At 47.0% G+C, this 21,041-nt stretch overlaps 1 protein-coding gene across 4 annotated transcripts in view; it reads right to left on the bottom strand.

The window, feature by feature from the left end:
- Window positions 1-985: 985 nt before the first annotated feature.
- LOC115466757 (cytochrome c oxidase assembly protein COX14) overlaps window positions 986-21,041 on the bottom strand; it is a 35,378-nt gene continuing 15,322 nt past the window's right edge. For 3 of the 4 annotated variants that reach the window (XM_030198233.1, XM_030198231.1, XM_030198234.1), the window contains exon 2: window positions 986-1,716. In XM_030198233.1, the coding sequence (XP_030054093.1) occupies window positions 1,531-1,707 (177 nt within the window). In that variant the 5' untranslated portion in view covers window positions 1,708-1,716 and the 3' untranslated portion in view covers window positions 986-1,530. Of the gene's footprint in view, window positions 1,717-7,599; window positions 7,663-21,041 lie in introns of all 4 variants that reach the window. The other variant, XM_030198232.1, reaches the window with a different exon arrangement.

Below are 21,041 nucleotides of genomic sequence, written 5' to 3'. Positions count from 1 at the left end.
CTGTACACATTATATACAGGTACTTTTTCTCTGTCCCTAAGGGGCTCACAGGTTTTTGGGTTTTTTTTTTTTTTTTTTTTTTTGGGGGGGGGGGGGAATTGTACCTGGGGGCAATAGAGGGATAAGTGACTTGCCTAAGGTCATAAGGAGCTACAGTGGGAATAGAACCCAGGTCACCAGGATCAAAGCCTACTGTACTAACTATTAGGCTACTCCTCCACTTCTACACTAACAGCTTCAAAAGGACAGCCTGCCTCCCTAATAGAGGTGTGTAGAAGGACATAATCTGGTCTCACAAACACCAATCAAAAAGGAGCAAATCTGCATAAAAGTCTGCAAAACTAACAAACAATGAGAAAATTGAGTCAGTCAGTCTACAGCAATATATTCCAAATGGAAATGGACACGGGTCCTTTTACTAAGGTGCAGTAAAAGGACATACTGCCGGATGTGCTGAGGTAGTTTGGGTAGCAGCATGCACTAACTCCTGTGGTAAAAAATTTTTTTTTTTTTGCTGAGGGAGGCATGTCTCTGCTAATTTGGTAGCACGGGCACATTACCGTGTACTACTTGATTAGCACAGGAGCCCTTACCATCTCCTAAATGGGGTGGGGTAAGAGCCATGCGCTAATGGGGAAATTAGCATGTAGCCATTAAAAAAATAAATAAAAAGACAGTGGCCACTTTTCTGCTGTGCTTGAAAGTGGCTGGAGCACATGGCAAACCCATGTGCTAACTGCAACGCTGGCCACTTGCAAGTGCAGCTTGATAAAGGGACCCCAACATGGAGAAAAAGACCTCAGAATATCAATGCTCTTGATTATCCCTTCTACATAACCTGCTCAGCGTAGAGCAATATCAATCACTGATTATTTTAAAAAAAAATCCACTCTTTTAATCTATCTTACAATAACTTAAGATACTGATACTTAGCAATAAATATACCAGTGTATTCAACTATTCAGTAATATTCAGTAGCAAAACATAAGACTGAAAATCAGTTTACTCTGGAACAGGGCTTAATACATAGGTGTCCTTTGATACATTTATTTTCTTCATTTGGAAAAACATTACAGCTATTAACAATTTCAGCTAAGGACACAATATGCATTTCGTGCAGGTACTAAAATACCTGCAGTTTTATTCTGAAGTCAACAGTTGAATTTGTTTTTAAGTTAGGTATTGCAAAAAGTAAAGTAGAATGCACATAGTCATGGTAGGACAAACTTGTCAAAAGGAGAAGAATGGCTATTAATAGCTGAACCTTTAATTTGGATGTTATATCTTAGAACTTTGTGATGCACTTTATACTTCAATTGTTTGCAATTCTCATATACCCTACACACAAAAATATTCAACTGTGCTTATAAGTAGCAAAAGATGATACACAACCAATGTATTACTTATTTCCTTACTCAGTAATCCATTACATGACTTAGTAATTGCACAGTTACAGAAGACAGACCCCACACTTGGAGTTTTCCACAGTGCCAATGGCATTCAGGTCTCAGTGCAAGGCTAGAGAGAAACTCAGTCTTTAATGATCTCACTTGTCTGATTTTCTGCAGCCTCCTTAAGCTTATTTCTTCTTTGGAAATAGCGGTAAGCTCGTATGCTACAGAGATAACCACCATAAAGAGTCAATATCATCATGGAACCAGAGAAGGCTTTGTAACCAATATCAGCAAAATGCCTGGAAGTCACCATTGCTATTCCCTGGAAAAACAAGAAACATTTCAGTTTTGCTGATTTCCAAAGTTGGGACCAATTTATTTTATTTACAGTATTTATATCCCACTTGCACTTAATGGGAAAATTAGGTTCTTACCTTGGTAATTTTCTTTCCTTTAGTCAAAGCAGATGAAGCCATTACGTATGGGTTGTGTCCATCAACCAGCAGGGGGAGATAGAGAGCACTCAACTTTTCACAGTGCCTCATGGCCAGCCAGCTCTACTGCCTCTTCAGTATTTGAAGCTTCCAAAGCAGTATGGCAAACCACAATGGGAATAACATGAACTTTCCTCACAGCGAACGATGGCCCCTTAACAAGGGCATGAACTCAAAAGGAGGGAATGAACACATCCTCCTGGAGGGAATAAACTTGTCCTCCTAATTGTATAACTGGAGGGGATACACGCAACCTTCTGGAGGGAATAAACTCATCCTCCAAAACATAAACTGGAGGGAATGGACTCATCCTCCTATAAGTGAACATGAATCCTGAAGACTGTTTTCCAACTTTCTCCCAAGGAAGGAACTTCAGGAAACAAGAACAGAACCTGAAACAGAGTCACAGCATACAGACAATCATACAGGGAGGGCTCATGGCTTCATCTGCTATGACTAAAGGAAAGAAAATTACCAAGGTAAGAACCTAATTTTCCCTTCGTCATCAAGCAGATGAAGCCATTACGTATGGGATGTAACAAAGCAATCCCTATATAGGGTGGGAACAGGTCACACCAAGCGCTAGCACTTGTGCTCCAAAACGTGCATCCCTCCTAGCAGCCACATCCAGCCTGTAATGTCGGGCAAAAGAGAGCTTAGAAGCCCATGTTGCTGCACTGCATATCTCTTGACGAGAGAGTGCTCCAGTTTCAGCGCAAGAGGAAGAAAGCGCTCTGGTAGAATGCGCCTTAAAGGCTACAGGCGGAGACCGGCCGGCAAGCAGATAAGCTGAAAAGATAGTTTCTTTGAGCCAGCGGGCAATAGTGGCTTTAGACGCTGGAGACCCTCTGCGAGGACCTGATAGCAAAACAAACAGATGATCATAGATCCTGAAAGAGATAGTAACTCGCAGATACTGCAGCAGAGTCCTGCGCACATCCAACAGGTGCAACTGCCCAAAAGATTCTGGAAACTCCTCCTTATCAAAGGAGGGCAAGAAAATAGGCTGGTTTAGGTGAAACACTGAAACCACCTTAGGCATGAAGGAAGGCACGGTCCGAAACCGTGACCCCGGACTCTGAGAATTGCAGAAATGGGTCTCTACAGGACAGCGCCTGGAGCTCTGACACCTGTCTCGCCGAAGTAATGGCCACAAGAAAAATGACCTTTAGTGTCAAATCTTTCTCCAATGCTTGCCGAAGCGGCTCAAAAGGAGAAGCCTGCAGGGCCTTCAAAACTAGCCCCAGGTTCCAAGCTGGACAGGGTGCTCGCACAGAAGGCCGGAGCCGAAGCACCCCACTAAGAAACCGTGCCACATCTGGATGAGCAACTAAAGACACGCCTTCAACCTTACCACGAAGGGAGGCCAACGCTGCCACTTGCACCCGCAGGGAATTATAGGCCAAGCCTATTTGTACACCATCCTGCAAAAAGTCCAGAATCGGCAAGACAGGAGCCCACTTGGGTGTGATCGCTTTTGAAGCACACCAAGACTCAAACTGGCGCCAAATCCTGGCATAAGCCACGGAAGTGGAATGCTTGCGGGCCTGCAGGAGAGTGGAAATGACTGTGTTTGAATAGCCTTTGTCCCTCAATTGCGGCCTCTCAATCGCCATGCCATACGACCAAAGCGGCAGGCGTCCTCCATGGCTACCAGGCCCTGTGACAACAGGTTCGGTACCAGAGGTAAAGAAAGGGGAGCCTCCACTAGCATCTGTCAGAGGTCCGCATACCAAGGCCTCCTGGGCCAATCCGGGGCGATGAGGACCACTTCTCCTGGGTGCAGCCAAATCCACAGGAGCACGTGCCCTATCAAGGGCCACGGAGGGAACACATATAGTAGGCCCGGAGGCCAGGGCTGAGTCAAGGCATCCAACCCTGCCGAGCGAGGATCTCTCCGTCTTCTGAAGAAGCACGGGACTTTGGCATTTGAACTTGTCGCCATAAGATCCATCACGGGCTTGCCCCATTTGGCACATATCTGCAGGAATACTTCGTCTGCTAGTTCCCATTCTGCTGGATCAATCTGATGCCTGCTTAGATAATCGGCTTGCACGTTGCTCTGACCTGCAATGTGAGCTGCCGACAGAAACTGAAGATGCAGCTCGGCCCAGTGGCAAAGCTGTTTGGCCTGCGCGGCCAGTGCTCTGCACTGAGTGCCGCCTTGTCGATTTATGTAGGCCACTGCTGTCGTGTTGTCCGACATCACTCTGACAGCCAATCCTTCCAGGGTCACTTGAAAGGCCAGAAGCGCCTGAAACACCGCTTTCAACTCCAGGCGGTTGATGGACCACTCCGACTCCTCGGGTGTCCATAGACCCTGGGCATGCTTCCCCTTGCAATGTGCGCCCCAGCCCTTCAGATTGGCATCTGTCACTACTAGACACCAATCGGGGAGCGCCAGCGGCATTCCTCGCCGCAGCATGTGTGTCTGAGAGCCACCCCTCCGTGCTGAGTCGGGCCGCAGGGAGCCAAGAAAGTCTGCATTGATAATCCTGGGAAACTGGAGACCATCTTTGAAGTAGGGAATACTGTAGAGGTCTCAGGTGCGCTCTTGCCCAGGGCACCACTTCCAATGTGGCTGTCATCGATCCCAGCAGCTGGACAATGTCCCAAGCTCGCGGGCGGGGCATCCTCAGGAGCAGACGGACCTGATTCTGAAGCTTGCACCGCCTTAGCTCGGGTAGGTATACATAGCCCGAGACTGTGTCGAACCTGGCCCCCAAATATTCTAGAGATTGTGAGGGGGTCAGGTGACTTTTGGCCATATTGACGACCCAGCCTAGAGATTGAAGTACTGAGACCACTCTGGCTGTAGCTTGATAGCTCTCTGTTACAGAGTCTGCTCTGATGAACCAGTCGTCTAGGTACGGGTGAACCCTGATACCTTCTCGCCTGAGAAAAGCAGCTACTACCACCATTACCTACGAAAAGGTTCGGGGAGCTGTGGCAAGGCCAAAAGGCAAGGCCCGGAACTGGAAATGTTTTCCCAACGCCGCAAACCTCAGAAACTTCTGGTGTGGGGGCCAAATTGGTATGTGCAAGTAAGCTTCTTTCAGGTCTAGAGACGTGAGAAACTCTCCTGGCTGTACCGTAGCAATGACGGAGCGCAGAGTTTCCATGTGGAAATGCCGCACTCTCAGGGACTTGTTTAATTCAATTTTAAGTCCAGAATAGGGCGAAAAGACCCACCTTTTCGCGGCACCACAAAGTAGATGGAGTATCGGCCGTAGCCGTGTTCGGCGGGAGGTACCGGGGACACGGCCCCTAACTGAATCAGACCTTGCAAAGTCTCCTCTACCGTCGCCCGTTTGGTGGCAGAACCGCATCGGGACTCCACAAACACGTCTCTTACTGGGGCGTTGAATTCTATTCTGTAGCCATCTCTGATCAGGTCCAGAACCCACTGATCTGAGGAAATACTGGCCCACTCCTCGGCAAAGAGGGAAAGACGTCCTCCGATGACAGGAAGCGAGGAGGGGGCCGGCGCACCATCATTGAGAGGGTCGCCCCTGAACTCCAGGCCTAGAGCCGGTGGCTGCGGAACGCTTGTCCTAGCGAAAGGAGTTCCTCTGCTGAAAAACGGGCACGAGAAGTGAACCCAGCAGAACGCCCCGGGCGGTACCTTCTAGCTTCACGGAAGCGAGGTCTATAAGAGGAGTGGACCGCCTGGCACTTGGAGGAAGGCCTCGGCCTATCTTCGGGCAAGCGCTGGGGTTTAGGATCTCCCAGGCCTTTAACAATTTTTTTTTCCCAACTCCTCACCAAATAGGAGAAGGCCTTAAAAGGGCAACTTCACCAACCTTTGCTTAGAGGCGATGTCCGCTGCCCAATGTCGTAGCCAAATAAGACGGCGAACCGCCACTGCTACTGCCATTTGTTTAGCCAAAGCTCTGACAATATCATAAAGGGCATCAGCCAAAAAGGACAAGGCCGACTCCAGCCGCGGAGCCACATCCGAGAAGGGCTCCGCTCCATCTCCGGGCTGTTCCACTGCCTGTTGCAACCACGCCAGGCAGGCTCTAGCCGCATAACAACTGCATGCAGACGCCCGAACAGTAAGACCTGCAATTTCAAAGGACCGTTTAAGTGCTGCTTCCAGCCTACGGTCTTTATATCCTTCAGGGCAACTCCTCCTTCCACAGGGAGGGTAGTTCTCTTTGTCACCGCAGTGACTAGGGCATCTACTTTAGGCATTGCAAAGCAAGCCAAATGCTCCTCACGCAGAGGGTATAATTGCCCCATAGCCCTGGAAACTTTCAAAGGTCCCTCGGGGTCAGCCCACTGAGCGGAAATAAGCTCTTGGATGGAGTCATGCAAAGGAAAGGCTCGAGCAGGCTTTTTGGTACTAGCCATCTTAGAATTCACAGAGGAGGCCGTGCCACTGTCAGGCTCTTCAATAGAAAGGACCTGTAGGGCATCTGAAATAAGCGCTGGCAGCTCATCATGGTGGAAAATCCTCACCACAGAGGGATCATCCAGATCCTGTGGTAATTCTGCACCTGACTCTGGCTCCTCAGACCACGAAGGCCTGCCAGAACTGTCCGAATCCTCACAGCTCGACCATGGAAGGGGGGGTGGGGGGGGGGGGGGGGGGGGAGGTGCACCACAATCTGAAGGGGAATTAGCCCTTCTACGCTTTTCTTTATGCCAATTATCAGGGAAAATAGCCTCAGCGGGCAGTCCCAGGCCAGAATCCACCGGGGGGACAATAGAAGGGGCCTCAGACGACCCTTGAGGGAGAGCTCTTTTCAGCATGTATGCTTTATGCAATAATAACACAAAATCAGGGGAGAAAAACTCGCCCTGGGCACCCAGATCCCGTCTGGGGCTAGCCGCTCCCTGAATAGCCTCAATTCGAGGTTCCCCCCCCCCCCCCCCGGTTCAGGGCTCTCCATCTCTACGGAGGCCGCGCCATGCGGAGAATTCAAAATGGTGTCCGCTGCCAGCTCTGAGCGGGAAGAATCATCGCTCGCCATGCTCGGGCCGGCTCTTACGCCTGTACAGCACGATTTACAGAGCCCCGCTGCTGATTTGTGCTTGCCACACCGGGAACAGCGCTTTGCATTCTCTGCAGCCATCGCCGAAAATGGCAGGAAAATTCAAAATGGCGGTTTCGCGCCAAAACACGCCCCGCTCGCGGGCCCACCCTGGAGGAGTTAGAAAACACTCTTACCTCACCGGACCGAGTATCACAGCTCCGGTCCCATAGAAGAATCAAAGGAAAACCTCTGTTCCATTTTTTTTTTTTTAACGCTGTGAGGAAAGCAAAGGTAATAAGAACTCCGGAGGCTCAGATGAGTGGGAAAGGCGAACCAATGTGCCTGCATCCACTGAGTGGGAAAGGTCAGGAAAAAGCAAGCTAATATGTCCACATCCACGGGGGCCTGGGTAAGGCAGGGAAAGGGCTAACCTATGTGCCTTCAAAGTGAAGCTGCTATAGCCTCTAACACCCCGGCTAACAACTGGCAAGCCAGGAGCCACCCCCAGGCAGATTTTTGATGGAGCTCGAAGAAGCTGCAGCCACCCTGCTTGGGGAGATAGAGAATACTGAAGAGGCAGTAGAGCTGGCTGGCCATGAGGCACTGTGAAAAGTTGAGTGCTCTCTATCTCCCCCTGCTGGTTGATGGACACAACCCATACGTAATGGCTTCATCTGCTTGATGACAAGGAAATCCTCGATAGATAACACAGGAAAAATTAGTTCTTACCTGATTAATTTTCTCTCCTTTAGTACCAAGAGATCAATCCAGAGACATGGATGTTATGTCCTTCTAGAAGCAGGTAGAGATAGAGAGAACAAAGTCATATAGGACCTGTGAAATAGCCTTCCACCTCAGTATTCACGACAACCAAGCAGACAGGCAAATGAATGGGTGAACAATCTTTTACTTTTTCATATACTCATCTCATAAACAATTGTGCACACTGCACATAGCTTTTTTTTTTTCTCATGCTATGTCTTCCAATTCCCTACATTATTCTTTCATTTCAAATAGTGGTAAAACCAAAAAGGAAAAAAGGAAGGGAAAAAATGGCCACTTATCTTTAACAGACAAAAAGGTCCAGCACTGTAATCACTGAATCAAAACACCTGACGCCTACATAGAGCAAGTAGCATTTCAGTCTCTTGATTTGTCAAGAATTGCTGAAAATTATACTTGAACTTGCACTGGCTAGAAAAACACCATACCAACTAAGAGCTGGGCTCCCATTGACTTTCGCTAATACTTAAACTCTCACTGGCAAAAAGACACTGAAATGCTACTTGCTCTATGTAGGCGTCGGGTGTTTTGATTCAACGATTACTGCGCTGGACCTTTTTGTGTTAAAGCTAAGTGGTCACTTTTTCTGTCTTCTTTTTTTGCCTTTTTGTTTTTGTTGCCTTTTGAGAAAAAGAATAGTGTAGGGACAATACATATAGTTTTTTTTTTTTGGGGGGGGGTCATACTATGTGCATAATTCTGAGATGAGTATATGAAAAAGTAAGATATTTTATGAGGAATGCCAAGGCAAATGACTGAAGATCACTTAAGAGCTTGGACTTGGAATAGCTGTGCGCCACTGTTGGAAATAGGATACTGGGCTTGATGGACCTTCGGTCTGTGCGGGTATGGCAACACTTATTTTTTTATGTTTTTTTTATTTGCAGTACCACTTACAGTAGTAACATTCTTAATAAAAGAAATTGCACAGAACAGTGCTGGAAAATAAATACTGTACAGTACTGCACAACAGTAAGCAATCTGTGCACTCATCAACCAATGCTGAATACTATACCATGGTTTTGTCACCATATTTCATATGTTTATAACAAATTATTTACTTGCAGTTGGCACCATTATGAAAACAAGTGCTTGAAAAACACAGCTACAGAGCTAGAATGCTACAATGCAAACTAGGAAACGGACATATATAAAGAAATGGTACCATTATGAAACCATTGCTTGAACAAAAAAAAAAAAAACTTGTTTCGCACCACAGTAATCAATTACAGATTAACAAATGCTGTACACTATAGTTTGTCCCCAAATTCTTATGTTTCTTACCTGCAGCAACATTAAACCACCAACATTATGAAAAAAGTGCTTGAACAACTAAAGAACTAGAATGCTACAGATCTGATTGCAAGGGAGACGGAGAGGTTTACACCTTCTGTACAGTTGGAAATGATGAATGCGTCAATTCTGGCATGGTTTTTACGGTGGAGAAAGCATTCAATTTCTGGAATAAAACAGTTGTTGAACCAATCCCAGAATAATCTGGACTCATCCAAACTTTGTGGTTCCATCTCCAATGGACTTGCATGCAGTTCAGGTTCTTTAAGTGCAAGAGGATTTTGGGCTCTGTAGACCATACGCAGCTTTATTTGAAATCACCCTCAGCGAGATAGATGAAAAATACAGGTCAAGATGGCGTCCGTATGAGGGAGCGCTGCAAGTCGGCTCTTAAACACTAGGCTCTGCTCCAGTAGCGTATATTTTCTCTTACCTGATATTATGGTTAAGAGAAAAGGGAAAGTTGGGGCAAAAGCCGCCGCGAGCCCTGGCGGAAATTCGACGCTCCGGCAGCCGACCCTGGAAGCTTTTGGCCTTCGTGCATCGGGAGCTCCGCTATCAGCTTTGGTTGGATCCCCAGGACAACAGGGGGATCTTAGCTTAGAGGCAGTGTCTTTAAGTCCGCCTCTTCAAGCTGCACCGCCGAGGCCGAACGGTGAGATAGGACCAACGGGAGAACCTCAGGCAGGTCCTTTGGAGGTTAGCGGCGGCCCTGTTGGATCCTCAACCCCTGGTGGAACGCCATCTGGAGAGAGTGCGGGAGGTATTGATTCCCCGCCCTCTCCATGCCAGGAAACCCCGCTCGTTTCGCTCGGCATGAGGAGTAGACCTGCAGCTGTTACCTTGGAAGCCCTTTGGGAGGTAATCCAGACCATAAATTCGTCCCTACTACAACTAACTAATTCCTTCAATTCTGAGGTGAAGGAATTAAAAATCTCTCAGCAAACGTTGGAATCAAAGGCTCTGGAGCAAGAGAGAAAATGTGAGTCAAATTTTCAAGAAATAAAGACATTACAAACTGTTGTAACTAATACGGCAATAGATAAAGACTCAATTCTAAGGAAAATGGAAGTTTTTGATAACCAACTCAGGCGTAATAACTGAGGTTCCTAAATTTTCCGAAGACCCCTCTGATATCACCGACTGAGATGTTAAAAAAGTATTTTACTGAAGTACTCGACATTCCTAAAGAAGTTATACCACCAATTGTAAAGGCTTTCTACATTACAGGAGCTAATATAGCTCGAACAGAGGTTTCAGAATTGAATGTGACACAATTGTTAGAAACATCGTTAGAAACTATAACGGAGCGTACAACTCTCCTAGCTACCTTTGCATTTGAGACTGATAGAAACCATGTTTTTAGACTTTACTTCAGAAAAATTTCGACCCAGTTTCTCGGAGCAAAAATACAAATTTTTCCTGATTTGAGTAAAAATACCCAGAGGAGGAGGAGAGAATTTCTGGGTCTTAGGCCTCGAGTTCTCTCCTTAGGCGGTACCTTTAAATTGAAATTTGCCTGTAGGTGTTTAATTTCCTTGAATGCTGTATATTATGTATTTTTTGAACCTGACAAACTGCGTCAGTTTATAGTTTCCAAAGAGAGTGGAGGCGAAAGAGGCCTGGTTGCCCCAGACGGGAGCTGAAACCGCAAGCTGTGAACGGTCTCTCCCCTCATAGAGTTTTTTTTTTTCTTTTCTGTATTATAAAGTGATAATTCCTTGTGTCTTGACCATATCATTGTGGACTAAGTAACAATATGATTTCTTTCTCCTTGGTTTAAAGGACGAATGTTTTCTTATATAATTTCCTGAATTACCTACATTTATATTATGTAAATGTTTATTTTCAAAATAATAAATAAATAAATAAATAAAAAGAAATCACCCTCAGCATTGGCACACAATAACAGGGTGACACGATCTTTAAATGCCTTAAAGCCAGTCTCATCAACACTGAAGACATGCTCTGGTACAGAATTTGGAAAAGCTGGGAATTACGGGCAAAGTTCTAAAATGGCTCAGTAGATTTTATAGAGTTAAATTACAGTGAGATCTATCATTCAGTTGGAGTAACCCCTGTGGAGTCCTGCAGGGTTCACCACTGTCCCCGATACTGTTTAATGTCTTTCTGTGCTCTTTTAAGTACATTATTAGACAGAAACCATTTTCTTCATTACATCTATGCAGACAACATCTCTGTATTAATCCTTTTTCAATCCATGTTTTATATAAAAACATTGCAAGAGTTCAGAGTTGCATGGAACAATTAGAAGGGTGGCCTGCATCTTCACAAGTTCAAACATAATACAGAAAACAAAATTCTTATGCTTTCACTCTAGACCAGAACAAATTCCTCAGTCGCTCACTATCAATAATGTTGATTTCCAGATTTCCTCAATTAAGATTTTGGGGGTTCAAATTGACAGTTCAATTTCACTAGAACCACAGGTAAATTCTGTAGTTAAAAAGTGTTTTTTCTCTGAGGACAAGCAGGCTGCTTGTTCTCACGATTGGGTCGACGTCCGCGGCGGCCCAGGAAACCGGTAAAACTTTGCAAGAAAAGCAAAAAACTTTCGAGAGCGCAACGCGCATGCACGAGCGTGTCATCCTCAGTTTCCTTTTTTTCCGCATCTGAGGTGACACAGGTTTCGCTGTGTTCCTCTTACAAGGCCCAGGAGACTTCGTCTGTTGCGCCTCTTCATTTCTACAAAATTTAAAAAAAAAAAAAAAAAATTTGTTTCTAGAGTAGTTCCCTTATTTCTTTAGTTTTTGTCACTAAATTTAGGTTTTCTTTTCGTCGCAGCCGTCTTTTAGGCCGCGCGACCAGGTTTTATTTTCCATTTTTCTGCCTTTTTGATTGGCACAATCGCGTCCTTTAATTTCACAGCCGCCGTTTTTCCGTCCATGTCATCGAGGATACCCAGCGGCTTCAAGCGTTGTACTCGGTTCAACTTGACCATCTCGGGTACCGACCCCCATGCGTGGTGTCTCCAGTGCCTTGGGCCCGATCATCTACCAGAAGCTTGTGAGCTGTATCCTTGATGAAAAAACGGACCCAAGTGTCTCGGGAGGCTCAATGAGAAAACCTTTTTGCTGATCGGTCCAGTCCTTCAATGTCGGCATCGAGGTAGGCAGCATCGACGTCGAGGGAAGCATCGACTTCGAGAGCACAGGTAATGGCTGCCGAACGACCACATCGCGCTGGGAGCAGCGAGGCATCGAGTGGGTCTCCACCTGTCTCCAGGCCTACTGCTATGCAGGCCCCCTGGGACCGACCTTGTCGGACCCGGCCCCAGGGAGGTTTGAGGATTCCACGTTCTCCTCTTCGGTACCGAGTCTCGATGACAGGCATCGAGTGAAGACTAAGAAGCACCGTCATCGATCTCCTTCCATGCGCGGTACCGAGAGCTCCGGGGAGCCGAGGGATTTGGCACCCGAGAAGTGTCGGTGCTGGGAGGACCATTCATCCTCTATACAGGAGGTGCAGATGCGTCGGTCTTCTGGCAGCCTGGTAATGGCTCTCGAGCCCCCACAGATTCTGCCACTGGCTCCTGCACCGGCCCCGCAGCCTTTTCTGATGGAGGCTCTCAACAAGCGCATCAGGGCCCTTCTTCCAGAACTTCTGGAGGGATTGCTGCGCCAGTCTACTTCGGTGCCAGGGGTGCTTGTGCCTTCTGCATCGTCTGAAGTGGCATCTGGTCCTTCACCTGTGGTGAGGTCCCCAACCTTGGTGCTGCTTGCGGCATCGGCTGCCACCCTGGTCGACTCTCCTTTGACGTCGGCAGAGGAAGCTTCACCTCAGTCCAGGCAGGGGTCGACGTCTCGACATCCCCCTTGAGGTTGTTGTTCCTCGACGTCGAGACAGGCTCGGGTTCGGGCTGCTCTTAGAGAGCTTTTGTCCGATACCGAGGATGAGCATTCGTGGGAGGAAGAGGAAGATCCCAGATACTTTCCTGAATAAGAGTCCTATGGGGTCCCTCTGATCCTACTCCGCCCGTTGAAAGAAGGATGTCTCCGCCTGAGAGTCTTTCTTTTTCCTCCTTTGTTCGGGAAATGTCTAAGGATATTCCCTTCCCTATGAAGGTTGTGGATGAGCCCAGGGCAGAGATGCTCGAGGTCTTGGATTATCCTTCTCCACCTACAGAGGTTGCTACGGCTCCCTTGCATAACACACTCAGGGAAGTTCTTATGCGAAACTGGGCATTCCCTCTCTCTAATCCAGTGGTCCCCAAAAAAGTTGAGTCCCAGTACAGAGTCCACGGAGGGCCGGTGATGGTGAAGTCTCAGCTATCTCACGATTCTATGGTGGTGGATTCTACTCTCAAGAGAGCCAAGAGTACTAAGGACTATGCCTCAGCGCCCCCAGGCAGAGAGTCTAGGACCTTGGATTCTTTGGGAGGAGGACGTATCAGGCCGCTATGCTCGCAGCCAAGATTCAGACATACCAGCTCTACACGAGCATCCACTTGTGGAACTCGGTGAGGCAACTGTCCAGTTTGGTTGAAGCGCTTCCTCTGGAACTCGCCGAACCTTTTCACCAGGTGGCTAGGCAGCAGAAGGCGTGTCAAAAATTCCTGGTCAGGGCTACTTATGACACTTTTGATGCGACATCCAGAATAGCTGCTCAAGGTATAGTGATGCGCAGACTCTCATAGCTGCATGACTCTGACCTGGATCATAAGATCCAGCAGCGAATGGCGGATGTTCCTTGTCGGGGGGATAACCTTTTTGGCGAAAAAGTAGAGGATGTGGTCGATCAGATCAAAAAGCACCATGATGCTATAGATTCTCTCTCCCGCCAGGCGTCTTCTGCTACCACCTCCTCATCTAGGAGGTTTTTTGGAGGGAGGAGGAGTGCTCCCTATTCCTATAATAGGCGTAGGTACAGTCCTGCTTCTCGGCAGCCTGCCCAGGCTCAGTCCCAGCATGCTCGTTCTCGTCAACAGCGTGCGCCTAAGGCCCATGCGGCTCCCCAGCAAAAACAAGGGACGGGCTTTTGACTGGCTCCAGTGCAGCATAGCCACAGTGCAAGTGTCCGTTCCGGACGACTTACCGGTTGGAGGGAGGCTAATATTTTTTCACCAAAGGTGGCCTCTTATAACCTCCGACCGGTGGGTTCTCCAAATAGTCCGGTTAGGATACAACCTCAATCTGGAATCCATGCCTCCAAATTGTCCACCGGGAGCTCAATCCTTCAGCTCCCAGCACAAGCAGGTACTTGCAGAGGAACTCTCCACCATTCTAAAGGCCAGTGCGGTCGAACCCGTTCCACCAGGGGAAGAAGGGCTGGGATTCTATTCCAGGTACTTCCATGTGCAAAAAAAAACCAGGGGGGATGCGTTCCATCCTAGACCTAAGGACCCTGAACAAATTCCTTGTCCGAGAAAAGTTCAGGATGGTTTCCCTCAGCACCCTTCTTCCCATGATTCAGGAAAACGATTGATTATGCTCTCTGGACTTAAAGGATGCCTATACCCACATCTCGATACTCCCAGCTCACAAGAAGTATTTTCGATTTCGGTTGGGACCTCGGCACTTTCAGTACTGTGTGCTGCCCTTGGCCTCGTGTCTGCGCCCAGGGTTTTTACAAAGTGCCTGGCTGTTGTTGCAGCATCACTACGCAGACTGGGAATGCATGTGTTCCCTTATCTCGACGATTGGCTGGTGAAGAACACTTCAGACCCAGGCGCTCTACAGTCCATGCGGATGACTATTCGAGTGCTTGAGCTACTGGGGTTCGTGCTCAATTATCCCAAATCCCATCTTGTCCCAGTTCAAAAATTGGAGTTCATTGGAGCTCTGTTGGACACACGGATGTCTCAAGCTTATCTTCCCCAGGCAAGGGCAGACAATCTCCTGACCCTCGTGTCCATGACTCGAGCGTCTCAACAGATCACAGCTCGGCAGATGTGGAGACTCTTAGGACACATGGCCTCCACTGTTTCTGTAACTCCCATGGCACGCCTACATATGAGATCCACTCAATGGACGCTAGTTTCCCAGTGGTACCAGGCCACAGGGGATCTAGAGGATGTGATCCATCTCTCCATCGACTTTTGCAGTTCCCTTCGATCCAATTTGACCTTAGGACGTCCATTCCAAATTCCTCAGCCACAAAAAGTGCTGACGACGGATGCATCCCTCCTGGGGTGGGGAGCTCATGTAGATGGACTTCACACTCAAGGAGCTTGGTCCTTCCAGGAAAAGGGTCTTCAGATCAACCTCCTCGAATTACGAGCGATCTGGAATGTTCTCAAGGCTTTCAGAGATCAGCTGTCCAACCAAATCATTCTGATTCAGACAATCAGGTTGCTATGTATTATACCAACAAACAGGGGGGCACCGGATCTCGGCCTCTGTGTCAGGAAGCCGTCAGGATGTGGCTTTGGAGCACGCCGTCACGGCATGTTTCCTCCAAGCCACATATCTGGCAGGCGTAAACACAGTCTGGCCAACAGGTTGAGCAGAATCATGCAACCTCACGAGTGGTCCTCAACATGGTTGTTGTCCACAAGATCTTCCAAGCATGGGGCACCCCCTCAGTGGATCTTTTTGCCACTCAGATCAACCACAAAGTCCCTCAATTCTGTTTCAGACTTCAGAGCCCACGACAGACTAGCATCAGATGCCTTTCTCCTGCATTGGGGGACAGGCCTTCCCTCCCATACCTCCAGTAGGGAAGACTTTGCTGAAACCTCAAGCAAGACCGCAGAACAATGGTCCTAGTTGCTCCCTTCTGCCTCGTCAGATCTGGTTTCCTCTTCTTCTGGAGTTTGGTCCTCCGAAGAACCGTGGAGATTGAAATGTTTCTGACCCTCATCACCCAGAACGAGGGGTCGCTTCTACATCCCAACCTCCAGTCTCTGGCTCTCATGGCCTGGATGTTGAGAGCTTAGAAGTTGGTAGCTGTATAATTATAGTACAGCAAGAGGCCCTCACTGGATGCCCACCGGAAGGGTGGAAGGCCAGATTTTAGGACTCAGGCTGTAAAAATACCAGCTAGGTGTAAAAATCTATGACTGGCTGAGCAAGGACTTGCTTTTCCTGCAAGTTAATATGTGTTCTAGCTTAAGACCTATCCACTGGAATAGTGGTGGGCCAAGCTACATAGCTTTAAACAGCTGAAAAGCACTGACTAGGCCTGATAACAAGATGATGGCCTTATAGCAGAGAGCCTGCAAGAGCAAGGACTGCTTGGTGAGTTCTAATGAAACCTGGTGCAACTTCCAAATTGAGTGTAACACACATGATGTAGAAATTAAAGACAGAAATGATAAGAAGTTTGGTTCATAACACGGAGTCTGTCTTTAATAAGTTGGCACCCAGATCACAAGATGTTATGAAATTGATATATCTATATTTAGATATCTTCATAAGAACAAAGTGTTTACAAAAAAGGAAATTACACAATAGCTTGCAATAGCTAATGTTTGGATGTTTGGATGTCCGTATCTAGGGAAGTGTTTACGAAAACGGAAAGAGGGGCACCTGGCCGGATGTAAAGGAAGGATGATTCATAGGTTGGGCAATAATAGAAAAAAAAAGTGTCCTGCCATAGACTTGTATTGAGACCAACTACTATAAAAGGGATGAGATTTAGACAGAAAGTTGGAACTTTTCCCCAACGCCTTGGAAGCAGCAATGCTCTGTCCAATTGAACCAGAACCTGTCTGATGAATGTATCTGATTAAAGTCTGATTTGCAAATAAACTCTTCATTCCAATGATGATTTGTGGGCTTCACTTAATGATGAAAGGCTGTAAGTATAAAATGCTTTTGCTACATCAGGCTATCATTCGCTGCATTGTATAACCTGTAGTCTAAATCCCTTAGAGGCAATAACTCCTTGAGTACCCCAGTACTAGTGCTATTTAGAGATGGAGTCAGATTTAAGGTCACTCCAGCCTTCTTGGGGGGCTCGGGGACCCCCCAATTCTCAACATAGCGCATGCACCTTATATCAAATTTCATCATAACAGAGGTAGTCCTCCGCACTCACCCTAAGTTCTTGCCGAAGGTGGTGTCGGAGTTCATTTCTGAACCAGTCAATTGTCTTGCAACATTCTTTCCCCGTCCTCATACCCCGCCCTGGTGAAGACAAGTTACACACCTTGGACTGTAAGAGAGCATTGGCCTTTTACGTGGAGCGGACAAAGCCCCTACAGACAGTCCGCCCAGTGTTTGTTTCTTTTGATATCAACTGGAGGGAGTCGCCATCGGAAAACGCACAATCTCTAATTGGATAGCGGATTGAATATCCTTTACTTATGCCAAGCTGGGCTGACTCTATAGGGCTCTGTCACGGCTCATAATGTCAGAGCCATGCCTGCGTCAGTGGCTAACATGAAGTCAGCTTCTATTGAAGAGATTTGCAAGGCCTGCAACTTGGTCATCAGTCCACACATTCACATCTCACTACTGCCTTCAGCAGGATACCCAAGCAGTCGGTTTGGGCAGTCGGTGCTGCAGAATCTGTTCGGGGTTTAGAATCCAACTCCACCCTCCTAGGCCCATTTTGTTCTGTTCCAGGCGGCACTCTGACTTAGTTGTGTTTCTTTTCACATCAATCTCTGTTATGTCCGCGCATTGCGAGGTCCAATTGGCCAATGTTCATTGTTTTGAGTGAGCCTGGTGCTAGGGCTACACAAATCGTGAGAACAAGCAGCCTGCTTGTTCTCGGGAGAAAGTGAAGATACATACCTGTAGCAGGTATTCTCAGAGGACAGCAGGCTGATTGTTCTCCAACCCACCCCACCGCCCCTTTGGAGTGTTCTAGTTCGCTGGTTGTTTTTATTAAACTGAGGATGACACCGCTCGTACCGCGGTGCACTCTGCCCATATGCCGGAGCGTTCCTCAAAAGTTTTTTGCTTTGCTTGCAAAGTTTGCCGTTTCCTGGGCCGCCGCGGATGTCAACCCAATCGTGAGAGCAATCAGCCTGCTGTCCTCGGAGAATACCTGCTACAGGTATGTATCTTCACTTTTTCTAATAAGGAAGCTTGCTACAATTAGGAAATTTTTTTTACTCAGCCAATATGAACAATTGGTACATTCTTTATTGTCATCATCTCTTGACTACTGTAATTTGATTTACTTGGATCGTTCAGAAGGTTGCAAATGGTGCAGAATAGAGCTGTTAGATTGATTTTTGGTTTACTTTAAATTTCATTGGCTGCCAATTAGCACCAGAGTTTCATTTAAACTGGCTTGTTTTCTCTTTAAAAATGTTGCAGGGCAGATCTCTAATTATATACTTGTTCACTTTTGTTTTGTACCCTAAATAGGAGCTTGGAGCATACTATTAATGTTTTTACATTTCCAAACGTCAAGAAAAAGTTAGGACTTTTTGATTCAGGAAATACGTTACAGAAAGAAGTTGCAGGATTGTTTTTTCTACCACAGTCCTACCTGTCATTTAGGAAGCTTTTAAAAACCTATTCATTTAGAAAAAATTGTATTCTCTTCTCTTTACTGCTTCTAGAAGTTTGTTCTGATTTGAACCCACTTAGAACTGTAAGGAGTTAGCATTACAAGCCTTAATGTAATGTAATAACCCTTTTCTTCTATCACACTTAACAGTTTTTTTTTCCCCTGTGGCTTCATTTTCAGTTGAACCTGACTCACTGGAAAGGCTTACATTTTTAAGAGCATATCGCCTTTTAAATTGCGCAAGTCAGCCAGAGCTAGTAGAAAAGGGTTTCTTGTTTCCCTGGCCCTGGATGACTTGTTTATTTTTAATTTCATCCTCACAGTACTGTCTACTGTGCTTTTTTTTTTCATCCACTATTTGAATTATCCAGAAATTTAGCCGTTTTTTTTATCTTTTCCATTGACTCATCACAAACTACAGATGGTATTTTGGAACTTTCCGCCGTGGCTTGACAAACAGACCAATGGATATCTTCCTCTTTTTGCCGGATGGATTGGATTGTTGATTCATTAACATTAAACTCGCAGCCATGAGCAGAAACAGACGTACTAAAATTAAGTTTTTCTAACATACTTATTTTGTCACTAAGACACATTACATGTTTCTTTTTCGTAGGACTGGTAGCTTGCAACTCACTTCCTAGATGCTTGGTGGCCATTTCCAGAGGCAAATGCCAAAAACGCGAAAGCAACAAATGGCAAATTGTAACTTATATGCACAGCACCGTGGATGTGCAAAACAGTAGCGAACACCATTAGGTTAGAAGTTGATAAGATCTGCGATGGTCTTAAAGCTAAAGAATCGATTGATTCATTTCAAAGACAGCACGATGACATTAAATATAAGATTGAACAATTTCGTATGGACATCCAGAAATTGAAAATTAAAAAACTGCATAGAGACTAAAAAGATTATGAGGCTAAGACAGTTTATCCATGGTTGGAAACAAATATGGTCAGTGGAGCCGTTCCGTTCGAAGAAGATGAGCGGAGTATGTCCGACAGTGGCTCTTCAGGGTCAGAACAAGCTTTTTTAGGCAGAGGACGAGGCACCCGCGGAAGGAGCCGACGAGGCAGAGGAGGGAGGCGGTGAGGTGCATTCCAAGAGCCTCCCCAGGTAGACCGCCCGTCGACGTGGTCCAGACAGCAGTAAATGAAATTGCTATAGTGAATTTATCATCATACACACTGACTGAAGCAGAATGTCGACTGCTGTCTCAGGGCCTATCCTTCGTTCCTACTTGCTTTCATGATCCATTTCAATTGAGAATTGAGCTTGAAAAGTTCTTAAGAATATTGCAATTGAAGATCCATTTTTCTGATGCAGATGAAGGGCGTGCTGATATCTCTGTGGTGAAATGTAAATCTACATGGTCTCCCCCTGGACCCATGAATCCGCTTTTAGAATCATTTCGATATTGTGATAAACACAGTGCCTGCCCTTACATGAGGAGGCCGCCAGAGGGCGCTCTCCCATGGAAAACCTAAAAATGCCCATTCTGGCCACTAGAGGGAGCCCAAGGGTATAGTCCTTGGTAGTGACCAGAAGGAACAGAAAGGGGGTGCTCGTGGCATAGGACCTGTACTTCCCTGGGGAGGCCACCAGGGGGACTCTCTGAGTGGAAGCTGGAAAGGTGGAGAGAGTTCTGGGTGCAGACCTTTCTGGAAGCAGGGGGAGAGGCCTAAAGAGAGGTGGGATGGATTATTGGGCACCCTATAAAAGCCTCCTCTAAGCCTAGGGAGGAGAGAGAAGATGGGGGAACCTGCAACACCCAGAGCCTGAGGATTACTAGCAGGAAGACTGAAGAAAGAGGCTTGCTGAAGTAGAGCTCAAGAGAAAGGTCAGGAGAAGGTTCCCTCCAAACCCAAAGAGGTACTTACCTGGTGGGGGACCAGGCACTGGGTATAGGGTTATGAACAATGGCTACTGAAGTGTTTAAGTGAACAAACAGCCGTGGGGTGGAGGATAGGACCGTAAGGTTAATGTGAATAAAGAAGGTCCTATCCAGGGGAGGAGGCTGTTAAACCCTGAGACCCAGATGTCCCCAGTAAATGGTCTCAGGGGGTGAATCGCAGTAACAGATGAATAGTGGGCAAGCCAGGTTCCCACAAGACTGTAACCTAGCTAATAAACTGAATTTACATGCACCAGCTAATTTGCATATTTTTGCAAGCAGAGGAAGCTGTGCTATCTTCCAGAGAAGGGTGACCTGGGGGCCCCACCAGAAGAACTGGTAAGGTGGGTCGGTTACCAGGTGATACAGCAGGGAGGCCGGGCCAGGACTGCAGGTTAAGGAAGAGGTCACCCCGAGGGAAAGGGGAGGACCAAACCTAGAGGCCTGAGTCAATGCAGTCACAGAGAAGTCTGGTTTCAAGGTGGTTCCCTGAGGCAAAAGGCTGGTGAGGCCGGGCAGGAGCCACTAGAGGGCCACTGCACACCAGAGAGCACCCCTGTGGGGGGGTTACAAAGGGCCCTATCCCAGATGGAACCTTGTTGTTGAATAGCCCCCTTTGAAGACAAGGACATCAGAGAATCCCTGCTACCCTTGACAGTTGACTAACAGTGTCTGAAAGCTGAAACCAAGGGAAGAGCAGAGGGTTGGTGGGACCCAGGCAATAATTTTATCCCCAGGGAAGTGTGCAGAAAGGCCCACTGACTACAGGCG

Source organism: Microcaecilia unicolor, chromosome 3 (assembly GCF_901765095.1).
Source record: "Microcaecilia unicolor chromosome 3, aMicUni1.1, whole genome shotgun sequence".
Lineage (NCBI taxonomy): Eukaryota > Metazoa > Chordata > Amphibia > Gymnophiona > Siphonopidae > Microcaecilia > Microcaecilia unicolor.
The sequence above is the reverse complement of the archived record's forward strand: the minus strand, read 5'-3'. Positions and strand labels throughout refer to the sequence as shown.